The 22358-nt window shown below is 32.2% G+C and overlaps 2 protein-coding genes across 2 annotated transcripts; both read left to right on the forward strand.

The window, feature by feature from the left end:
- Positions 1–2725: 2725 nt before the first annotated feature.
- On the forward strand, positions 2726–12591 carry LOC130817285 (chlorophyll(ide) b reductase NOL, chloroplastic). The gene is made up of 13 exons (XM_057682908.1): positions 2726–3041; positions 5985–6053; positions 7344–7405; positions 7551–7637; positions 8327–8394; positions 8481–8529; positions 8599–8684; positions 10032–10089; positions 11205–11255; positions 11407–11457; positions 11550–11591; positions 12073–12183; positions 12425–12591. Exons 1-13 carry the CDS (start codon positions 2771–2773, stop codon positions 12470–12472), a joined length of 1053 nt encoding a protein of 350 aa, XP_057538891.1. The 5' UTR covers positions 2726–2770; the 3' UTR covers positions 12473–12591.
- Positions 12592–16677: 4086 nt separating this feature from the next.
- Positions 16678–22135, forward strand: LOC130817286 (probable inactive leucine-rich repeat receptor-like protein kinase At3g03770). Its single transcript, XM_057682909.1, has 7 exons — positions 16678–18505; positions 19091–19224; positions 19329–19569; positions 20230–20423; positions 20698–20744; positions 21368–21479; positions 21569–22135. Exons 1-7 carry the CDS (start codon positions 17167–17169, stop codon positions 21827–21829), a joined length of 2328 nt encoding a protein of 775 aa, XP_057538892.1. The 5' UTR covers positions 16678–17166; the 3' UTR covers positions 21830–22135.
- Positions 22136–22358: the final 223 nt, after the last annotated feature.

Consider the following 22358-nt stretch of genomic DNA (forward strand, 5'->3'; position numbering starts at 1 on the left):
TTAAGAAATTCACATGGTAATTTGGAGGTTTACCAAATTGTTTTATCGTGATTCGTGACCTTTTTTACATATTAAACATTAACAAATATTAATTTCGAAGCTTTAAGACTGCTATACGCCTATTTATGCGACTCATCATTTCAAATTCCATCAGTTTTATTTTTTTCTCCAAAAACATTAACACTAACTCTACTATCTTTCATCTAAATTATTATTTTTTCCTCCAAATTCAAAGATGGTAGAGTTAAGGTTTATGTTTTAAGGGAAAAGGTTGAGACCGATGACATTTGAAATGGTGAGTAGCATAAATAGGCGTACAACAGCCTTAAAGTTTCTAAATTACTGTTTGCAAACGTTTTATGTGCAAAAAGGTCACGGTGAAACAATTTGGTAAACCTCAAAGTTACCGCGTGGATTTTTTAAAAGCTTTGGTTACCACGTGGAAAATTCAAAACTTCAGGTTATCACGTGGAATTTCTCTATATTTTTTTAAAAAAATTACCTAGAATAATTACTTTTTCATGATTTTCTATAATAATTATACTTATTGATTAACCTTGAATAATTCTAACTTCAGAGGATATTTGCCTAAAGTAAATTTGAGTAACCGAATAACTTGCTATAGTAGATAATTCATCAGAATAGTAAACTGAAAATTAATTTAAAATTAAAGAAAATTTTAAACATTTACTTAAAAAATTCTAAATAATAAAAAAAATTATAAATTTTTTTAAACATTTTTTTAACATTTTTTTGACATTTTATTTTAATTTATCTTTTTTAAAAAAAACTTGCTATAACAAGTCATCCGATTACCAGGTTTAATCTAGGAAAATACCCCTTAAGGTTAAGATTATTTGTGTTAATCAATAGGTGGAATTATTGTAAAATCATAAATACATTTGATTATTCTAGGTTATTTTTTCCTTTTTTAAAATGATCAATGATGTATTTCTTATGAAATTTTATCTATATATTTAATTACAATTTTCATTTAATTCACATATTTAATTTTTTTTTTCTATTTTATCTAAAGCCAAAAGATATATTAACAAAGCAATAAACTATACTTGTTGTAAATTTAAGGAGATAAATTTTACCATTGTTGATATATATAGAATTATAATAGATTAATAGTGTTTTGATCTTGTAACTAATTAGCTAATTAGCTATATGCTTAAAGTTTTATACATTATTTATTCCACTCATTTTACAATAACTAAGTTAAAAAAACCCTCACACATCGAAATTTAAAATGTTGCAAATTGTAAAGAACATAGTATTGTTTTAGCTCATTCCTACTTTCATTTTTCTTTAAACGATTGAACATAATTTTTTAAAGGAAAAATTACCCTGAATAATACGAACTTTCACTGATTTTCCTACAATAATACGAACTTTCAATTAACCATCAATAATACGAACTTTGATACATATTTCCCGCTGGCATACCATTTTACTTATTACCGGTAAACTTACTCATTCCTTAAAATTTTTTTTTTTGGCTGATAAAACTAAGTAAGAAAAATTACCCTGAATGATACGAACTTTCACTGATTTTCCTACAATAATACGAACTTTCAATTAACTATGAATAAAATACGAACTTTGATACATATTTCCCGCTAGCATAATGAAGAAATGGGAAATTTACCGTTTCTCCAGGTAAAGAACCGGTCAGGTATGCTAGCGGGAAATATGTATTAAAGTTCGTATTATTCATGGTTAATTGAAAGTTCGTATTATTGTAGGAAAATCAGTGAAAGTTCGTATTATTCAGGGTAATTTTTCCTTTTTTAAATGAGTGAACATAGTTTTTTTTGTGCAATTTGGTCATTTTTCTTTTTTTTGAAAGAATTAAAAATTAATTTGAAATTAAATCGATTGATATTTTAAAATTTGTGCCATGTTAAAGATTACATTAATTGATATCTTTTTCATTTTAAAAATAAATTAATTTGAAATTAGTTTTGTCGACAATGCGCTTACGTTGATTTAAGAAAATATTTTTTTAATAATTGAATCGAAATTATAATCAATCGACATTTTATATTTGCGTCAACATAGGGTGAGGATAGAGAGAAGGTAAGGAGTAATTTGGATATTTTTGGTAGGTCATAGGTAATAAAGTTAAGTCAACAATTATTAAAAAAACCCTACTATTGAATTTTGGTGACATAATTACAATAAATCTATTTTTAATTTATAATGGCTATAATTCATAAAAAAAAAAAATTAGAACAATAAATAATAAATGTGCTTTATGAATAATTTTGTTTAAAATTTATATGTATACATGTTTAGGGTAAGATACTACCAATAATTATGGTACCATACTACCAATGCAATGCAATGCTATAAGAGAGACCAATTTATATTTCCCCATTTTTAAATTACACCTAAACACTTTTTAAGCAATTTAATTTAATGTATTTGTCAAATTATATAATTTATACATAACTTAAAATTATATAAAGATTTGATATTAGAAAATGCGACGAAATGAATAAAATAAAATTTCATATCACTATTTGCCAATTTTATATCACATTAAGACAGTAAATTTCAAAAGTACTAATTTTAAGGCTATAATTTATAAATTATTTAATTTTTTAACATAATAAATATAATATACAAAAATAAAATATTATAAAATGATAAATAATAGTACAAAAATTGGGTTGAAAGCAAATAAAAAAAATGGAAGAAGTATATAGGAGTACTAAAGAATGTGAATTGTGAATGAGGTGGATTATCCATAATTACAAGCATGGCAGCTACCTCAACTTCATCCTTTCTCCCACTCTTTCCTCTACACAAGTCCAAACCTCCATTGATCTTTTGCAATTCTTCCATTTCTACACCTCTGTCGATTTACTTCACCCTTAATTCCCGCGCAAAGCTCAGCAATGGCGGTTTTCTTAGTAATGGAACGAGTACGAGATCTTCTCTTACTTTGTTAAGAGCTCAAGTTTCTGCCAATGGAGAAACACAGCCTATGCTCCCCCCTTTCAATGTTCTCATCACTGGTTCTTCTAGAGGTAATGTTACTCTTATTCACTTCTTTTGTAATGATTGAATTAAACCCTAGACGTACAATAAAGGGTTGAGTTAATCCTTTAATGGAGTTGTTTCTTTATATATTCATGGAGGAAGGATTTGTTACATCGAATTGGCTTAGAATCCTTACGCTTAATGATGCCATAGCAATTACTCAATGTTGCAACTGGTGAGAAAATGTCTTGTTAAAATCTAATTGCAACAAGCTCATTTGTGAGAAACTTTGTTCTGGAAATTTTTTTTGAACCAATTGTCCTATCTCCGTTTTGCAATTCTACAAGGAGTAAATTTACAGGGAAAATTGTCTTCTTGAAAAACCACTTCCTTAGATAACATATTTGGAATGGAAGGAAGGGGATCGAAGGGAAAGAATGGAATATCGGTCTCTTTTCCTTCCAAATCTTTTCAATTATGGAAGTACTTGTTTTGTCTAAAATGCGAATGATTTCTTCGTTCATTCTCTTCCCAAAATCAATCTCTCTGTTTTCTTCTATCCAAACATGGTGACAATAGTGTCAATGCCATACACCTTAGAACTTTTATGAACACATAAAAATACATATTCAGGCTCTAGCATTGAGCTTATCTTTTGTTCTGTCTATGTTTTGACTGAGTATAACCTAACAGACAAAAACTCTTAGGCTCTCATATTCTGGTTCCTCCCAAAACAGCACCTCATAAGGTTTCTTCCATTATAACATAAATAACTTATTGATCAATAAATGGCTGTTAATATGCAATCATCCCAGGATCTCTGAGGGAGATTTCCATGCAGCCTAATTGCCCTAGCAACCTCAAGAAAGTATTTATGTTTCCTTTCAACTCTTGTGCTGTGGCAATCCAACAACACTTTTCTGATGTAAGATTCCCATAGGGAATTGCTAATTGCATTCTTCTCTATTGTGTCTGTTCTATTGTCTGATTTGATTATCTTTAATTTTGCTTTAAACTGTGTTTCTATTACTGATTATAAAACTGAACATAATTTCCAATGTGTGACCTTTTTTGCATTAAGTATATCCAAGTGCACCTTCTGTGATTATTCACAAATCACAATGCAAAAATGAGAATATATGAAGCACCGTTCATAGCCTTAGTTGTTTATGGACCCTGCAAAACCATATGCACTAAATTAAAGCATATATCAGCTATGTTTTCACATATCTTGAAACTTGAAAGGAGCTTATGAAATCTAGCTAGACTTCAAACATCACATTTGTAACCATAAACACTAGTGCAATAAAATCAAATATTTGCTGCAATAAAATTTCCATAGCAGCATTCCTAATATTTTTAAATTTTTTCTCAGCTTTCTCCTTCGTCACCAGATAAAATAATCCATCTATATCCTCGCGAATAGCAACATCCTCAAATATGTGTTCCTGAATCACACAACCACCGTTGCTGAAATTTACCATATATCGTTTAGCAATGATATTCTCTACTGACTACAAATTATTTTGAATCCGTTTACTTTAATACTCCAACACCTGAATTTCCTTATGGAACCAAAATTGCAAAGGAAAGAAGTTAGGGTGTTACAACTACATCATGAATCAAGAAATTATTCTCTATGCATGTAATCCCATAATCAATCATATACCATTGTAAACTGGTGAACCAACAGAAGTAGATTTCAATAATTGTTCTTTATCTATCAGAATTGATTCATGAGTATTCATCATTCACAGGTTATATGATATGTTTCCCCATTTCTATGATCCACAAGACTATTTATTTTGCATGCCACACTCATATAATTTGAGGTTTCTATTGTTGCTAGATTACCTGCAGAGCTGCTAAAAGCTACCGCTTCAATTTTCCTCCTACTTCTGCTTTCATTCATCATTTTCATAATTGCCTAAAATACAACATTGACTACTATAGGATCCATACATCTAGTCTCTTTCTTGCCATTGTCTTGACTCCAATCAACCAAAAAAACATCATCAGTACTCACACTTGAAGCAAACATCTTCCCGGTATTGCCTTTTGTTTCTATCATTTTCCAAGGCTTGATACCATTCGGGATATCCGATAAGCATAAACCATTGGTCTATGGTAAGACCTTTGCCTTCACATGATCACATTTTTTGTCCCTCATTTCTCTATTCTAATCTCTCTTGCCACCCTGATTGTTACTTCTTGTTTCTCCTTGTATGGTTCCCCTCTTCACTGCCATTACTTACACTCCCATTTTGATTTGTTTTGTGATTCTAATAATTTCTATCTATTTCTCAATATGGGCAGCAATTGAGTAAGAGTAAGCCTGTTAATTTGAAGCAAAGGGTTCATGGTGAGGATGTTTTCTATGGTGTTATCAAAACCAGGGTTTAGTCCTAGACGGAACTCCATTAGATTTTCTGTTGACTCAAAATCAGTGAATTTCTTTAAGAAGTTACAAATGTTGTTCAATACTTCACATTCACACAACAGGCCTTGTTGAGTGGCACACGTGGGCGTGACTACACTTGTGGAGTGAGCCAAAGGGTTCGCACGTGATACAAACCCTTATATACAACCTTGATCGTCATTCTAATATTACCCACATATACAAGGATAAAGAATAAGTTAGGAATCATAACGTTCTCTGAAAATGAGTACAAAGAAAAGACAACTAACCTAGGACTGGAACATAATGATTGGCCAGTTATATTACCCCCTGAGTTTATCTACATCCTAAGAATGTCTACTCATGACTGTTGAGCCTTAAGATGTTAATTGAATTTGGGATGACAAGGGACGACCAACAGCTTAAGGCCAGGGGAAAATATTCACACGTGTATGATGTATCAATAGGGTAGGATATGTTGAGCTTGGTTTGATTTGTTATTTCTCTCACTTGATCTGTCTCCTCTTATTCCTTTTCTTTTAAGTATATTTTATTTTCACTCTGTAGTGTTGATCTTTTGTCTGGTGAACAGGAATAGGTTATGCGCTGGCTAAAGAGTTTCTTAAAGCAGGCGACAATGTCATTATTTGTTCAAGGACTGGTGAGAACTATGTATGCATACATTCAAGTTCTTTCTACATTCACAATGATGTTCAATTATCACCTTTGGCTAAAGATATGGCTTTATATACACATCCTACAAGTTATTAGATTGGATAAATAAGAGTGTGTAACTATTTATTGTTTCACTATTTCAATATGCAATGCTACATGAATGAGTTACTTCATGAAAAATTAGCGTAATCTGAAGGTGTCCTTGTATGTTTTCTGATCAATTGACTCAGACACTTGTGTCTTATTTGTCAAAGCTGTTATTGTTAAGAAAATAATGAATTTGATGCTTCTCATTAAGAACTTGGTTATATGGGAGCAAGGGTGAAATGCAGTAGAAAGTTTTAGTTTCTAGACGTGTTCACATGTTATGCTACTAATTTTCATTCATTTGCTTAAGTCTTTATTAATAGCTAACTTCTAATTTGACCTTCTACTATACAAACCCTACTTAGGTGGGAGTCTAGGTGGTACTCACTGAATCACATTGGGGTGATTGATTATTATTTTTGTTGTTAAATTATCTCGTCTTTTTCTCAAAAATGAGGATATATCTAGGTTAAGAGTGTCAAAAGATTCGATGATAAAAAATAGTCCCTCCTATTGTAATCAAATGTATGATTTTTTTTTTGCATACTTATCTATGCATTATTTCAATCCTAAATATCTCTAATTTTGCTTGGTTAAAAATTATAAAAAATTGATACAAATAAAATTTACATGAGACAATCGAACAAGATTCCACTTGATTATGTTTTAACTTATAGATTGAAAATAAAATACAAACTAAGAGCGATTGGTGAATAGCACCAAAAAACAAATGGGACATTTGATCAGATTAAGAGAATGTACTATTCAAGGGTAGAAATATTTCTTTTTTCCTTCATTGTGAATTTTATCATACAATCATGACACTTTTATGTTGGTGTTTTAACTTAATGTCACTTACTAGTTTTCATAGAGAGGTGTGATTGCAATATTATACGACTTAGGGGTGCCACTAAGGTCAAAAGAAATTCTAAATTTGTGGGTAACTATAATAAGGGAAATATAGCAAATTTATTAGAAATTATCCGATGATTGTAACAGGTAATCTAAAGGGTAACTTATTTCAACAATTAATCTTCATGTCTTTTCCCCTTGCTACACTAAATTTTCTTCTTTTATATCAAACAATAAGCTTGATCAATCATCAATTGAGCTTGTAGGCCCTTATTCAAATTATTAGTAGAAGGTTTAAAACAGGTCATGTGAATATATATTTCCAAATTTTCAACAGGTGAACGAGTAGAATCGGCAGTTGAAAGCTTAAAAGCAGAATTTGGCGATCTGCGTGTGTGGGTAATTCCTTTTACAACCTCTTCTTTTTGGGTCTTTTTGTCCCAACAAAATGATCTTATTGATTCTTCTTTTGGTGGCATTCCTTTGTGATGGCCACTTTGCGTTCATCTGTTCGCTAAATTTTTCAAGTACCTTTGTTTTGCAGGGCGTTAAATGCGATGTGAGGGATGGGCAAGATGTGAAGAATTTAGTTGCATTTGCACAAGAAAAACTAAAATACATTGATATATGGGTATTTGATTAATTCTTAGCATTATTCTTCTTTCGTCTTGTTTTTCATCCGTACAATACTTTTTTGTGTTTTACTTGACTCATATTCAGAGAAGCCAATGACTGTCAGACCAATTATATACTTCTATTTTTTTTTTATTGGTCCCTTCAAATGAGTGCATGTACATCACACTTCCTATGATAGTTGCTGGAGTCCCGAGCCTTTCTATAGCTTTCACTGTCATGGGTTGGGAATAAGGGCTGATTGGGCCCTATACCAAAATGAATGTTACAGAGGATAAGTGCAAGTTTTAGTTGTAAAATCAATCTCTTATTGACTCTGGCTTTGAAGTTTGGACTTAGAACTGATATACATTTATCTGTAGGATGACTCTTTCTGTTTGGCAGAAAATATGTGGTGTGAAGACTTGTCTCTAGTTCATCCTAGCTTCATTATCACTTGTGTTGATTACAGAGAATACAGAACATTAATCTTGTTATTGGCTGTGTTGGAACCAAAAGTCAAAACTTTTCTGTGTGATCTTATTATCTGCTTGCTACTTTGTACTAAGGTCAACCCAATCAGCTAAACTTCTTAAGAAAACACTTAATCATGATAAAATTTATGCTCCGGTGCATAGCCACATTATCTGGTATGTGATTTTTGTTTGCTAGAGAGCTTTAGATTGATCTATATTACTACTGATGCAGATTAATAATGCAGGATCTAATGCATATAGCTATAAGCCTCTGTCAGAAGCTTCAGATGAGGATCTCATGTGAGCTTCCTGATATTCTTTATCTTTACATACATACTCACACTTCTCATTTCACTTAAATTTACTAAGTGCCTACATCTATGCAGTGATGTGGTCACTACTAATACCCTGGGTTTGATGATCTGTTGTAGAGAGGTAATAGACAAATAGCTCACTTGTCATTAAAGGATATACATACACTTTCTTCTCACTCTTGCTCTGCAGGCAATGAAGATGATGTTGAATCAGCCAAGAGGTGGTCATATATTTAATATTGATGGTGCTGGCTCTGATGGAAGACCAACCCCAAGGTATCATTAGTTAATGCGTAGAATGTTCCCACGTCCTTGGCCCCAACCATTAACTTATAACCAATGGCCACTCGCTCCCTCCACCCCCTCCCCTTTTTCTGTGAATTTGATGATAATCTTGTTCTTATAATTTACTTTCGTGTTATTTTACTTGGCAGAAATATTGCTTATAACAAATGAAATGTTATATCCATGTGTTTACTTTCGTGTTAGAAAACTTAGGAGTTCAAATTTTTGTAATTCAACAATTCAGAAGAAGCTCAACACTGATACGTAACGTGAAATTAAGAATACAGAAATGAAGAGAACTAAAAGCTTAAAGATGGGAAAATAAAAACTCGAAAATTTTCCGATGATTTTCATCTCCCTACTTTCGTCATTTTATGATGAGCCAAGGCTCCCTTTGTCTTCTTTGAGTTTCCTTAATTGTTCTGTGCTGTCTCTCCCAATTTACCACTCTTACTAAGCCAGTTTCTAACATTTGTTTCCTATGCTTTCCTTCTTCTTTCCCTATCTATCCGGGAGGCCATTGGTCTATATTTATCTGTGAATTTCATTTTTACTCTCACCCAAAGGTAAAATGTTATAAGCGACAGAAGAATATTCAGAGTTAGAATCTTTTTAACAGCAGGTTACAATGGTTCACCTTCCATGTACTTGCATAAATTATCATCTTTCCTAAACTGTCATCCAAAATGAATAGATTTTGTCCACACAGGGCTTTGCTGTTGGTTTTCCATGCTACACATCGTTATGGAAAAAACTCCTTAAGCACAGTGATCCTTTGTTGATGTTTGCCAAAAGAACCATAAAGTCATAAAATGATTAAACTGCATCATTGTCTGAGCTTTTGATGATCTAGGCTCAGAAAACCCACCAAATTACTGTTCTGCTTTTGTTCGTAATAGATCTACATAAATATTTAGGAAGGGCTTGGCCTGGATTTCCGTTTACCTTATTCTGGCTTTCAAGCCAATCTGAATTTGCTGCTCATTCTGGATATAGATTTTCAATTTGTTAGAAATCTTATATAATCTCTCTTCTGGGTCTTGAAAGAGCTTTGAGAGGCATTATACATTTACACTCAAACAGTCAAACCAGTAAATCAATAAGTGATCAACTCTGATGTTTTTGGCTCTCTAGACTGTCTTCAATGTACAGTTCCCAAGTAGCAGCCATCATTCAGCAACAGCCAATCCTCTTTTTCTGTGAACTTGATAATAATCTTGTTCTTATAATTTCCAGTTATCATGATTAATTTAGTTTTTTGAACTTTAAATGAAACATCAAACATCCTTTTAGAAAGGTTTACATTATGTTTGCCGATTTTGATTTTTCGATTATTAGATTTGCTGCATATGGAGCAACCAAACGCAGTGTAGTGCATCTGACAAAATCATTGCAGGTGAGGATACCTTATCATTGTATTTGCTTTTATCTTCTGTTTATTTATCTGTGCAAGGATACTCCTTGTACTTTCCCAAAGACATTACTATGATTCTATCTAGGCCTTGTAGTGTACAAGGAGTGAGGAAATAGAGCTGTGCAACTTGAGCTTCAGTAATTGCTTGGGAAATTTTCATTACCATTTAGGATTTAGGGGAGAAACCTTTGGTAAAGGATTTATATGAGGTTCAAAATTTTAAGTTCCCAATCTGAGTTGGAGGAGGAACTAGGGTGGTATCCAGAGGAGGTAAATGAAACCAGAGATCTTATGGTATGAAAAGTTTGGCCTGTGTGCTCATCAAAGGCTCACAGCCGTATCAATGCTCGAACGAGCACATACATGTCTGCAAGATCTTTGAGATTATGCACCAATCAAAACCCTAGGTGGTCCTTGTTCATCCAAGCCTCTTCCAGGAGCTCTGTGTCATAGAAATCACTTTGCTCATCTGAGCATATGCGGTGCTCGTTCGAGCACAGTTTTCTGGACAGCCAAATTAAAATAGCCATATCTTTCTCATTTTAACTCTGCTTTTGGCGTATGACCTGCCATTGGAAAGAGTTTGAATCTAGTTTCACCTCTAAAGGGAATCACCTACGTTTAAGTTATGAGGAATTGAAACAAGCTGAAGAAGTGGAGACATCAATGAAGAACGTGTTTGCACATGAAATCTTCTAACCACTACCTTTTTACCTTCTAAGGCATTTCGAACCCAACACATGTAACAAGGTCTTTAAATGATCCTAAAATGCACCCAGGGAGGAACAATCACCTAATTAATCCATTTCAAGCCCAAATAATCACGACTAAGATTAATTCGGAACTCCCCAAATAAAGAGATATTGCAGCGAAGAATACTTTGTCATCTTCACTTTTTGACATGAACTTACATTTCAAGGTAATAGGAGCTGTGGGAGACCACATCATGTGTATTTAGTTTAAGTGACCGTTGAGAATGTTATAATTAGTGCACTTCAAAAATCTGAAGTGAAAAACTCAAATAGATGAAAATAAAAGAAATAAAAGCTATGTTCTTGAAAAAATTATGCTTTTTAATGGAGCTTCATGTTTTCCAGGCTGAGTTGCAGATGCAGGATGTAAAAAGTGTGGTGGTGCATAATTTGTCGGTATGTCATTTCTTTTCTACTTTTGTGGTGACTATTCTAGTGAATAATGAATATGATGTTCATTAGAGCAATGATGTCTTTAGCCATTAATATTAAGATTTTGTTTCCGTTGATTCCATTTCGATCTTATATAGTTTCTTGTAAAGTGCAGCCTGGAATGGTCACAACTGATCTTCTGATGTCGGGTGCTACTACAAAACAGGTTCAATATGCAACTTGTTTTGTTCCGCTTTTCAAAACTCCTCCCAGAATTGAATCAAATTTAGTTGAATTTATGCTATTTTGTCTCTGCAGGCTAAGTTTTTCATAAATGTTCTAGCAGAACCTGCCGATGTAGTAAGATTTTATCTTTACATATATTAATATGAACTGTAATATCAAATATGTAATCTGTTATTGAAATGAGTTATACAGTGCATCTTTTTCCGATGTTAATATTCTTTTCCACTGAGCTAGAACGAAGCATTTCATTACCTCATTGCTATTAAGTAGCAATTTAAGCGAAGTGCCGAACTAGAACAAAACTTCAAATAATGCTCACCCTGTTACCGGATTTTGCACCATATCAAGACTATTTAGTCTGTCCCACATAATTTTGGACATAACTTCACCTATAATACCCCAATAAAACCTATAATGCATTTCTTTTTCCTACACTGAGACCTATAATTACCTCACAAGGACATTACTCTGCCTACGATACCCCACTAGATTACCCACTTTCCAATTTTTCTTAATATATTTGTGTCATCCCCACAAGAGCAATCTCAAGGGATGCGATATGAATTAATGATGATTGAATTTTTTGCCTTTACAGGTCGCGGAGTACCTTGTCCCGAATGTGAGAGCAATCGTTGGCAGTGGATCAACTAAACCCACCTACATACGGTTTTTGACTGGTGTGAAGGCCTATTCACAGATCTTTTCAGTAAGTCTAAAATTAGTGTTTCTGCTGTTTTTTCAAATAAATTATTTTTCTGCTTCCATGGTTAATAATATTTGTACTATGAGAATCAGATCTTAGTTGTAGCAAGTACTGCCTTTTTCAGAAAAGGTCCTTGATTGAATCTTAAATAGTCCTTTCCTTTCCTCAGCGTACTCTATAATTCAATAAAAAATTAATAATACTTGTACAATTACATGACTCTGTTTTTGGAATTTGTATGCAGAGAATTCTGTTTGGTGCCAGGAGAAATAGATTTGTGCTTGAAGAATGATGAGAAGCTTGCAACATGTACATTTCAGTGAACTTTTCTCTTCACCCGTACTGTTCGTATTAGCTGATCATGATGAATTCTGTATCCTTTTCATTGATCTATCCAATGGCATTTAACTATTTTTCTGGGGCATTATTATTCATCGCCACCCTTTTCATTTTATCGCTACCCCTAATAAAATTACGATTTTGCCCCTGAACTTAAAATTTGTTTAACAAACGTAAATCTCACTTAATAACACTATTATCACTTTAAAAACATTAAATTTAAAGTTTAAACGTAATCCCGAACATTTTTATCATGACCCTATATATATTGAATTTTCAGTAGCGCCCTTGCATGATATACGAATTTAAACACGGTATTATCTCTCTAAATTCTCTCTAAAAACGTTCTTTGATTTTAAACAAGCTGATTGCTGGAATCGATTTACTATGGTTAACGAAAGCGATTATGAATCGGATCGGGTACGTACTTAAATCACAATAATAATAATAATAATAATAATAATAATAATAATAATAATAATAATAATAATAATAATAATAATAATAGTAATAATAATAATAATAATTAATAATAATATTTAAAAATATAAATTAAAATTAATATTTAAAACAAAAATGAAAATTTGATAATAATAATAATAATAATAATATTAATCACAATAATAAATTTAAAACAATAATAATAATAATAATAATAATAATAATAATAATAATAATAATAATAATAATAAGTATATTATTTCAAATAATAAAAAAATTTTTAAAGTAAAAAAATTGGGTGAGTCGCACGCGACTCGGCCGCAGGTCAGTCACACGAAATCTGCGACTCACTTTTTTTTCCTTTTTTTATTTAAAATAATACCATTCGAATAAAAATTACCTCAATTATTTGTTTGTGGATTGAATTCCTTAACTTTTGCTTCAAAAATTTTATGTTGTAATTTTGTTTTTTTAAGTGTGATAAAGGTGTTATTTAGTGAGGTTAGAATATATGTAAGAAATTTTAAGTCCAGGGGCAAAATCGTAATTTCATTAGAGGGTGGAGATAAAATGAAAAGGATAGCGATGTTTAAGGATTGTATTTTTCTGTTGTCATTTTGTGATGGATTTGATTTTGACATCATATTATGCTATTATGCATCCACAAACCGACAGTCACACAGCTACCCTTTTAAGTATTATCAGTATGTTTAGATAAGAATTTAGAGCGAAATTGAAAAGAATGGGAGAAAATGATAAAAGTTTCGTTGTATTTTCAAGAGAAAATCAATTTTCCTTCTAAAATTTTTCAATTTTGTTATCAAAACAAAGAAAATCATTTATGTTTAAATATCTTTATTTTCTTTAATATTTTTATTGCGCATCACTTTGTAATTGTATTTTCATTAGTTTATTTTTTTCACTCTCCATTCTACTAACCCAGGATATTTGAGATATAGCTCCAAATTACTTTTAATGACATCACAACTAATAGTGATACTTTTTCATTTTCATTACAAACTTGGTAATAATACTGGTATTAATTTTATTAACTATTATGAAGCTTACATTAAAATAATAATAAGCAGCTTATATTTGGATGATTGAAACCGATTGCATATTTTACGATTTGGAATATTAGATATTCAAATTAAATTTAATATCCGATATATATCGAACACTTCTAGTCTTAGGTGCATAGGTTAGAAAAAGCTTATTGTAAATAAAGAAAGGTATGGAGAGAATTAATTGTTGGAATAACAACCTAAAATAATCGAATATTTTTTAGGACTACTTTAATGTATGCGTCATAAATAAAATAAATAAACATCTATCTATACTAATATATTGAATGCACAATATTAAATTACACATATTGCAATCATATTATTTTTTTTTTCTGTCAAAGGTCAAAATCATAAGTGTAAATCTGAAAAATATTCAACGATCAATTTGAAGTACTAAGTAAAATATTATTTGATATGATGCTCCTATTATAGATATTTTCTATCATAAATATGTATTCAAATATATTATTTAGTAATATAATTTACAACAAATATGTTATAATAATAAATTTAATTTTGTTTATTTATAAGAAGTTAATAGTGGTGGTTGAATTAAGAATATTATGTACATTTGCACGAAATGTTAAGCTAGTATTTTTATATACTCAGTGCCTAATAAGAAAAATAGTATTCGAATATGATTATTAATTTATTTTAAAAGTGACAAAATATTTTTAAAAAAATTTGTGGAAATTGACGAATTATATCTACTCATCCCTCCCCTTAATATGCCCATTTTACATTTGACTTATTTTCAATAAATTTACCTTATTTATACTCAATTTTTAAATTTTCGTATCAAAAATAAATATAGATAAATGGCTAAAACAAAAAAAATACAATTTATAAATTTTTGTTGAGGGTGGAAATTGAGGACCAAATATTATCTACACTACTTTTGTTATATTGTCTTTTATTATCTTTTATTTCCTATCATAAAAATATAAAAGTTGATAAATAAATATAGTCCATGGACTATTCCATATCCTACTTGGTGTTGGTGGAGGGAGGCGTGCTTTTCTATTTTGTTGTATCGTCTATGAACGTATCATGTGTTACTAGGTCGGGCTTTTACTACTCCATATTATCTTAATTTTTTTTTATAAATTTCTACTTTTTATTAGAGTAACTTACCATATTTAATAAATCTTTATTCTTAGATGATTGTTTTGATAGACGGATTTTAACTCGGTAAAAAATCAATTTTATAATTTTCTATTTATTATCCACATTACTATGTATTATCAAATCTCCTTTTTAAATTTGAATTTAAAACTTAGGAAAAATTACCGTGAATCATACATTTTTTTTTTTGTTAATTTCCTTACAATAATACCAACTATTGATTAACCAGGAATAATATCAATTTAGAGAGGTATTTTCCTGGAATAATGTCAACTTTAGTTTATTAACTAATTTACCATTTTTTTGTCTTATAATTACCTATAGTTTGATTTTTAACATGTTAGGGATTTTCTAAAAAAAACACTCTTTTAAGTTGGTATTATTCATGGTTAATCAAAAGTTAATATTATTACAAGAAAATAAGCAAAAAATTGTATTTTTCCTAGTAATTTTTCCTTAAAACTATCGTTCAAGTACAATTTTTTATAAGGTGATGAAAGTGTTGGAAAGATAAAAATGAAATTATTTAAGTGATGATTTTTTTTGACATTTCTTTTTAGTAATGTTCTATATTCTTATACAATTTGATTGTTCTCACTATTTTCTTAATACTTTTATCATTTTTGAATTTTTCATTATCAAGCGATGGAAATATACAAGAGAAAAAGTAATTTTTCACATCCAAAAGAAATAAATCAATGATTAATCATTTGAGTAATATTCTTTTTATTTCTTAAAATTTACACCATATAAATAAATTTATTATATATTTTAATCATACAATCCTAAGGTAAAGAGAGTATTAACGATAATTTGGTTCAAATGTTCAAATGTGTCTTAATATGACATTGACAAATCACATGAACCAAATTCTATTCCATAAGTTTAGCTTGGAAACTGTGCCTTATTTACCCCGTGAACTATCCAACTGAAATGTCATTGCCGCCAAACAAAACAAAGAAACAAGATAGAAAGGTGACAATGACTCCATCCTTTTGTTGACAATGATCTAAACAATTAATCAAATCAAACCAAATTAAATTAGATCAGACTATTTTTAACTGTATAGTAGCGGAGAGGTCTCTGAGGATGTGCGAGGTGATCAACCGTACAGAGCCCGGTTTTCTATCATATATGAAAAAGTTAATCAAAAAAAGAAATATGTTAAGTTTATTAATAAAATAAATATATTTACTATAAATAAGGCACAACATAGAAGTTTTGCACGGGGCCTCCAATAGATAATAGAAGTAGTTGAGTGAAGTAGTTTGACCAGTTAATTTGATCAAATGATTTCAAACACGATGAAATTTGCACTTAGTCGTAACTTAGTTGTTTCATGATAACGATTAGTTTCAACAAACTAATTTATCAAATCCTAATATTAGATGGGTTAATCACTTAATTTCTAATTTATGACAAAAAAGTTACAATCGACACATAAACTATTTTGACAAACATTTAAAAAACCGTGTTCAAAACAGAACTTTTGACCCGATATTTATCCAACTTAAAGTTAGATTTATAATTATCTAAAAACCAATATGAATATAAAACCCGATTTTAAACCAAACCAAAACCTGACCCGAAATCGATCCAATAACCCAAATAAACAGCCGTTTACTGAGGGAAGAGTGTTTGTTTGTGTTTCACCAAATTTCCCTCCGCTGCCACATTCAGCAAGTGGTAGTGTTGGATTCACAGGATTCCATTCCAATATAGCAGTAAAAGTTCCAATTTTTCTGACACTGATTCAACAGATGTTTTAGCTCCTTTCTACTTTCTTTACGTTACTGCATTTGTCTTCTTCCCTTACATTATTTATTACTCTTGTTTTCTTCAATGATCCTTTGAAAAAACACCAAACTCTACCTTCAAGAGCTCAGATTATTCCAATCTTGTACTATTTCTTCGCTAATTCACTCTAATTTAATCTAATCTATTTACTCCCCACAAATTCCTGCCTAAAATTACCTCAAAATCACCCAAAACTCTTGGAACTTGCCATCTTTTCATGGTAGCTTCAATGGCAAAACCTTTCTCATCTCCATTTTTGCTTCTCCTTTTCATACTTTTGTTCAAAACCCATTATTCAAATCAGTTGCCACAATCACAATTACAAGCATTTTACACTATTCAGAAGATTCTAAACTACCCATTAAGCCTAACTAGTTTAGACCCAATCATTGATGTTTGTAGCATTGAACCAAACCCTTATCTAACCATTGTTTGTTATGAAGAAAACATTACTCAAATCCATACTGAAGGTCTTATGAGGTTTGCTCCAATTTCAAGTAATGTTTCCATGGAAGCTCTCTTTGCTGCTTTTGCTGCATTACCAGGGTTAAAGGTCTTATCTTTGGTGTCATTAGGTTTGTGGGGTCCACTCCCTCAAACTATAGGTAACCTAACTTCTCTTGAAATGTTGAATCTTAGTTCAAATCACTTGAATGGAACAATTCCTATACAAATGTTGGGGTTAACAAATCTTCAAACTATTGTATTTGATCATAATGAGTTCACAGGAGAAATACCCTTATGGATAAGTGCACTTTCTGGTTTAACTGTCCTTAGTTTAAAGAACAATTCCCTAAATGGGTCATTACCCACTTCATTATCAAGGTTAGGAAACCTTAGGGTTCTTCAACTTTCAATGAATAAATTCAATGGTGAAGTTCCTGATCTTACAAACTTAACTAACTTGCAAGTTCTTGATTTGGGTAACAATTCTTTAGGGCCAAAGTTCCCATCTTTACATAACAAAATAGTCACCTTAGTACTTAGAAAGAACATGTTCAGGTATGGAATGACAAATAATTTGAGCTCATTTTACCAATTAAAGAAACTAGATGTTTCTTCAAATGGGTTTATTGAACCATTCATGCCTTCCTTACTTTCATTGCCATTGATTAGCTATCTCAATATTGCTGAGAACAAATTCCATGGCATGCTTCTTGAGAATATGAGTTGTGGGGTAGACCTTAAATTTGTGGATTTATCATTCAATTACTTAACAGGGGATTTGCCTTCTTGTTTGAGATTGGGTAATAAGAGTCATATAGTCCATTATAGAGGGAATTGTTTCACAAATGGGATTCAAAGGCAAAACCCATATTTGTTTTGTCATAATGAAGCTCTAGCTGTGAAGATATCACCACATACAAGGAAAGGAATTGGATCAGGTTCTAGGGTTGTGGTAGCTATGAGCATTGTAGGAGCAACTTCTTTGGCTGGTCTTATGGTTTTGGGTGTTGGGTTTGTGTTTTCTAAGCATGGTTTTAAGAAACCTCAGACAAGAGTTATATTAGAAAAGGCTACAATGACGTACCCTGCAAAGATGCTTTTGGATGCAAGTAAGTGAATTCTTTGTTATGTTGAATGCTAATTTTCTTCTTTTATTGTGTGTTTTTGGCAAATGAGTGTTGGCTGGAGTTGTTGGTTGAAACTGTGTGCTGGTGTTCAAAACAGATTCAACTATTCGATATTTACCCGAACTTGTGACCGGCCCTGACTAAATTAGATTAAAATTATGTAAGAATGAATACAAGTAGAAAACCCGATTTTAAATCGACCCGAAACATCTTCCCAAAATCGGTTGAGACACCTAATGAACACCTCTAGATTAGCTATTACACCAGCCTTTAAGCCGTTTAAAATGGAGATATTTGGTTAAAATTAGTCCATGGCCGTTTATTTGAGAAAAAATGCTCTATAAAGCCAAAAGCTTTTTTGCTTAAAAGCATTTACCAAGCACTTTTTTCTGTTAGACCAAAAAAAAAACCAAAAGTCAACCAGAAAGACATTTGCCAAACACAGCGATTGTGTCCTTGATGAGAAAAAAGCTGTGATAGTTCTGACTTGCCCATGAAATTAAAACCTGATTTGTTCATTTAATAAATCAGTGTCTAGATATTGATATTTTGGTTCACTTATTTTAGGAGAGATCTGTCAAATGGCAAAACTAGGACCCCTTGGTATTCCTGCATATCGTAACTTTCTCTTGGACGAAATCAAGGAGGCGACAGCTAACTTTGATAAGTCGAATCTGATCGGGGAAGGCTCTTATGGCCCGGTATGTATCCCTTAACCCCATCTAGGCATCAAACGATGTTGCATATTGAACAAATTTGTATGAATCTATGAAGTTAGTGATAGATGTCTGTAAATGATTGCTAGGTGTACAAGGGAAGAGTTGCCAATGATAATGTTGTTGCCATTCGATGCTTGAAAGTGAGAAAACGGCGTGGAATACAAGCCTTCACTCATGATATAGAGCTATTATCAAAGCTTAGGCATGCTAATTTGGTCAGTGCTCTTGGGCATTGTTTCGAGTATAACCCAGAAGACTCGACTGTAAGCACAATATTTCTTGTGTTCGAGTTTGTCCCAAATGGCACACTAAGAAACTTCATCACAGGTACAAAAAATTGAATCATCTTCATCATCATACTGTATATTACGCTTATAGGAACTATTATCAGGGTCTAGGGAGGGATAGAAGACGGCAACTGATACCCATACAGGACGGCAATAAAATTGAATCAAATTGGCAATTTAAGTTTCCCTGTGTTCCCAATTTAGTACATGGTTGAAGAAGTTTTTATCATAGAATGATCTCCTCTAACTACATGATATATTGCATACTCATTCGATTTCCAATTGTTACATAACTGCCACTTTTAAACCGATTTTGAGCTTATCGTTCTACAAAACCTCATTACGTAACATGTGATATAAAATGACGGAGTAACAAGCGTTACAGGCTATTATTATAACGTATGAGTCATTATGATTTTTTTAAATATATGCATTGGATTCTAAAAGGGCTATTGGGGTGTTTGGTAAAGAGTTGATAGCTTGTAGCTAGTAGCAGATTAGATTGGCTGATTTGACCAACTGATTTTATTGGTTGGTTTGAGCAGCTGATTTTGAATCGACTGCTATGAGCAGCTTCTTCAAAAAACATCTTATTCGTAACAATAAGTTGTTTCAACCCTCAATTTGTATCAAAATAAGCTAAAACTGCTTATTCGCGATTTTTCCTTATGTTTTCGATTCATTTCGTATGCATAAATAGAGCAAAAGCCTACCTGGTCGAAGAGGATCGCAGTTGCAGTGGAAGTTGCAAAAGGAATCCAGTTTCTTCAAACAGGGATGATACCTGGTTTATATTCAAATAATATAAAGACAACCAATGTTTTATTGGATCATAGCCTTCATGTGAAACTAAACAGCTACAATCTCCCTTTGTTAGCTGAAAACAAGGATAAGGTAGCACATCAATACACCATCTTTTTTATATGTTTCATTTTTCATTGTAACATCTTTTTCTAAGGATTCTTCCGAGGATCTTTTTCGAGCCGAGGGACTTTTTGGCTGCATCCTCTTTTATGGGTATGGTTTGCCGCCTTCCTTCCCTCCTTCTCCAGACCCTGATTATAGTTTTCTATGAGCGGGATACACTGGGTATGACCAAGATGATGGTATTTTTCATTTGTGGGAAAAAAAGATTTAAGACTAACACCATGAATTTTGTGTCCTCAAGGTTCATACATTCCAATCCTCTGGATCCAAGGAAAATGGTAAAGCAGAGTAAGTACAAAAGTCTAGCTCAAGTCACATCTCAAATAAAGATAGTATGTGTATTGCTTTTATAATGGTATATGATTTGCAAAAAAGCACCCAATCATTGCTCAAAATTTTTCCAAATATGTAACATAAAGTGGCTTTTATAAAAATATAGCACCACTTATGATATTTATAAGATACTCCCATATCCCTTTGTCTCTTCGAGTTTGCAGCATGAACTATAGTTAAAGCCGTCACTTTTTTGCCAGCAAAAAAACCAAGGTTTCGTTTGGCAAATGACTTTTTTGCTGGTCAAATAGTCAAAAAATGTGCTCGGTTATGACTTTTAAGCCACGAAAAGAGTTACTATTTGTAGCTTTTTCATTGGCTTATAACTTTTTAGCCCATTGTTTGTTTCTTTAATAATGTTTACCAAACATCTAATTTAACAACTAACAACTAGCCAAACAAACTAAACAAGCCAATTAAATCCTCCAACAACCAATAACCAACAATCAATAGCCAAACACCCCTAGATGTCACCGAGTATCATTCCATTTTTGTAGCTTTTCTGTTGCGCTGCCTAAGGACGTCATGATTTTTCGTTTGTCATTCCGTTTGACAAAAGTGTTTGAACAATCTTGTAGAATGAAGCTAGTCGAAAACAACGATGCGTATGCATTCGGAGTGATCCTCTCAGAACTAATAGCAGGCAGAGCAATTACAACAGATAATGAAGTATCTGTCATAAAAGATTTAGTGAGCACTCTTGCTTGTATCATGTTCTTTACTATAATCATAATTTGCTAGAACTGCTATAGATGAATGTGTTTTATACCTGTGTGCAGTTTGAAGTTGGGATTAAAGCAGACAAGATAGCGCGAAAACAGATTCTAGATCCAGCCGTCCACAAGGAATGTCCAGACAAATCGGTGAAGATACTGATGGAGCTTTGTGTAAGATCGCTGTCAAACGACCCTAACGAAAGGCCATCCATCGAAGATGTGCTATGGAATCTGCACTTTGCGGCTCAGCTTCAAGATTCATGGCAAGGAGGCGGAGACACGCCAAGTGATAGGTCGTTATCCCCTGTCTTCACCTCTCAATGAGCGAGAAATTTCATCCCGACTCTAGCTGATGCTGTCTTTCTGTACATTACTTCACTAGCTGAAATGCTATGTATGACACTTCTTTGTAGCTACTGAAGTTCAGTCAGCTCGTAAACAACAATAGGCTCGATTTGCTAGTACGTGATCAAGGGATACGGATGACTAGCGGGGGAAGGGTGGCGCCAGCCGCCAAGGGAGAAGGTTGTATATTTTTCTGTTATTGATAAGGCTAAAAGTCTTTCACATATTATTAATCCCTTCTAATAATTTTGGTTGGATCTGTAATGGTGCTCCCTTCATTACCAATATTGTTCATTATTTGTTTGAAAATTTTCTTTTTGTCCAAGTAAAATTTCCCATAAAAAATGCATTTATTTTGGAATCGAATTCAAGGACTCAAGCTTAAGTTAAGTTGAGCCCAAGTCTACTATCACTCTTTGATCGAGCTTCGGGTTTGAAGTATTGAGCACGAGTTTCAAGTTTTTGAGTTCGAGTTCATCTTCACCAAACTGAAATTCTCCCGTTTCAT

This window comes from Amaranthus tricolor, chromosome 7 (genome assembly GCF_026212465.1).
Source record: "Amaranthus tricolor cultivar Red isolate AtriRed21 chromosome 7, ASM2621246v1, whole genome shotgun sequence".
In the NCBI taxonomy this organism is placed as follows: Eukaryota; Viridiplantae; Streptophyta; class Magnoliopsida; order Caryophyllales; family Amaranthaceae; genus Amaranthus; species Amaranthus tricolor.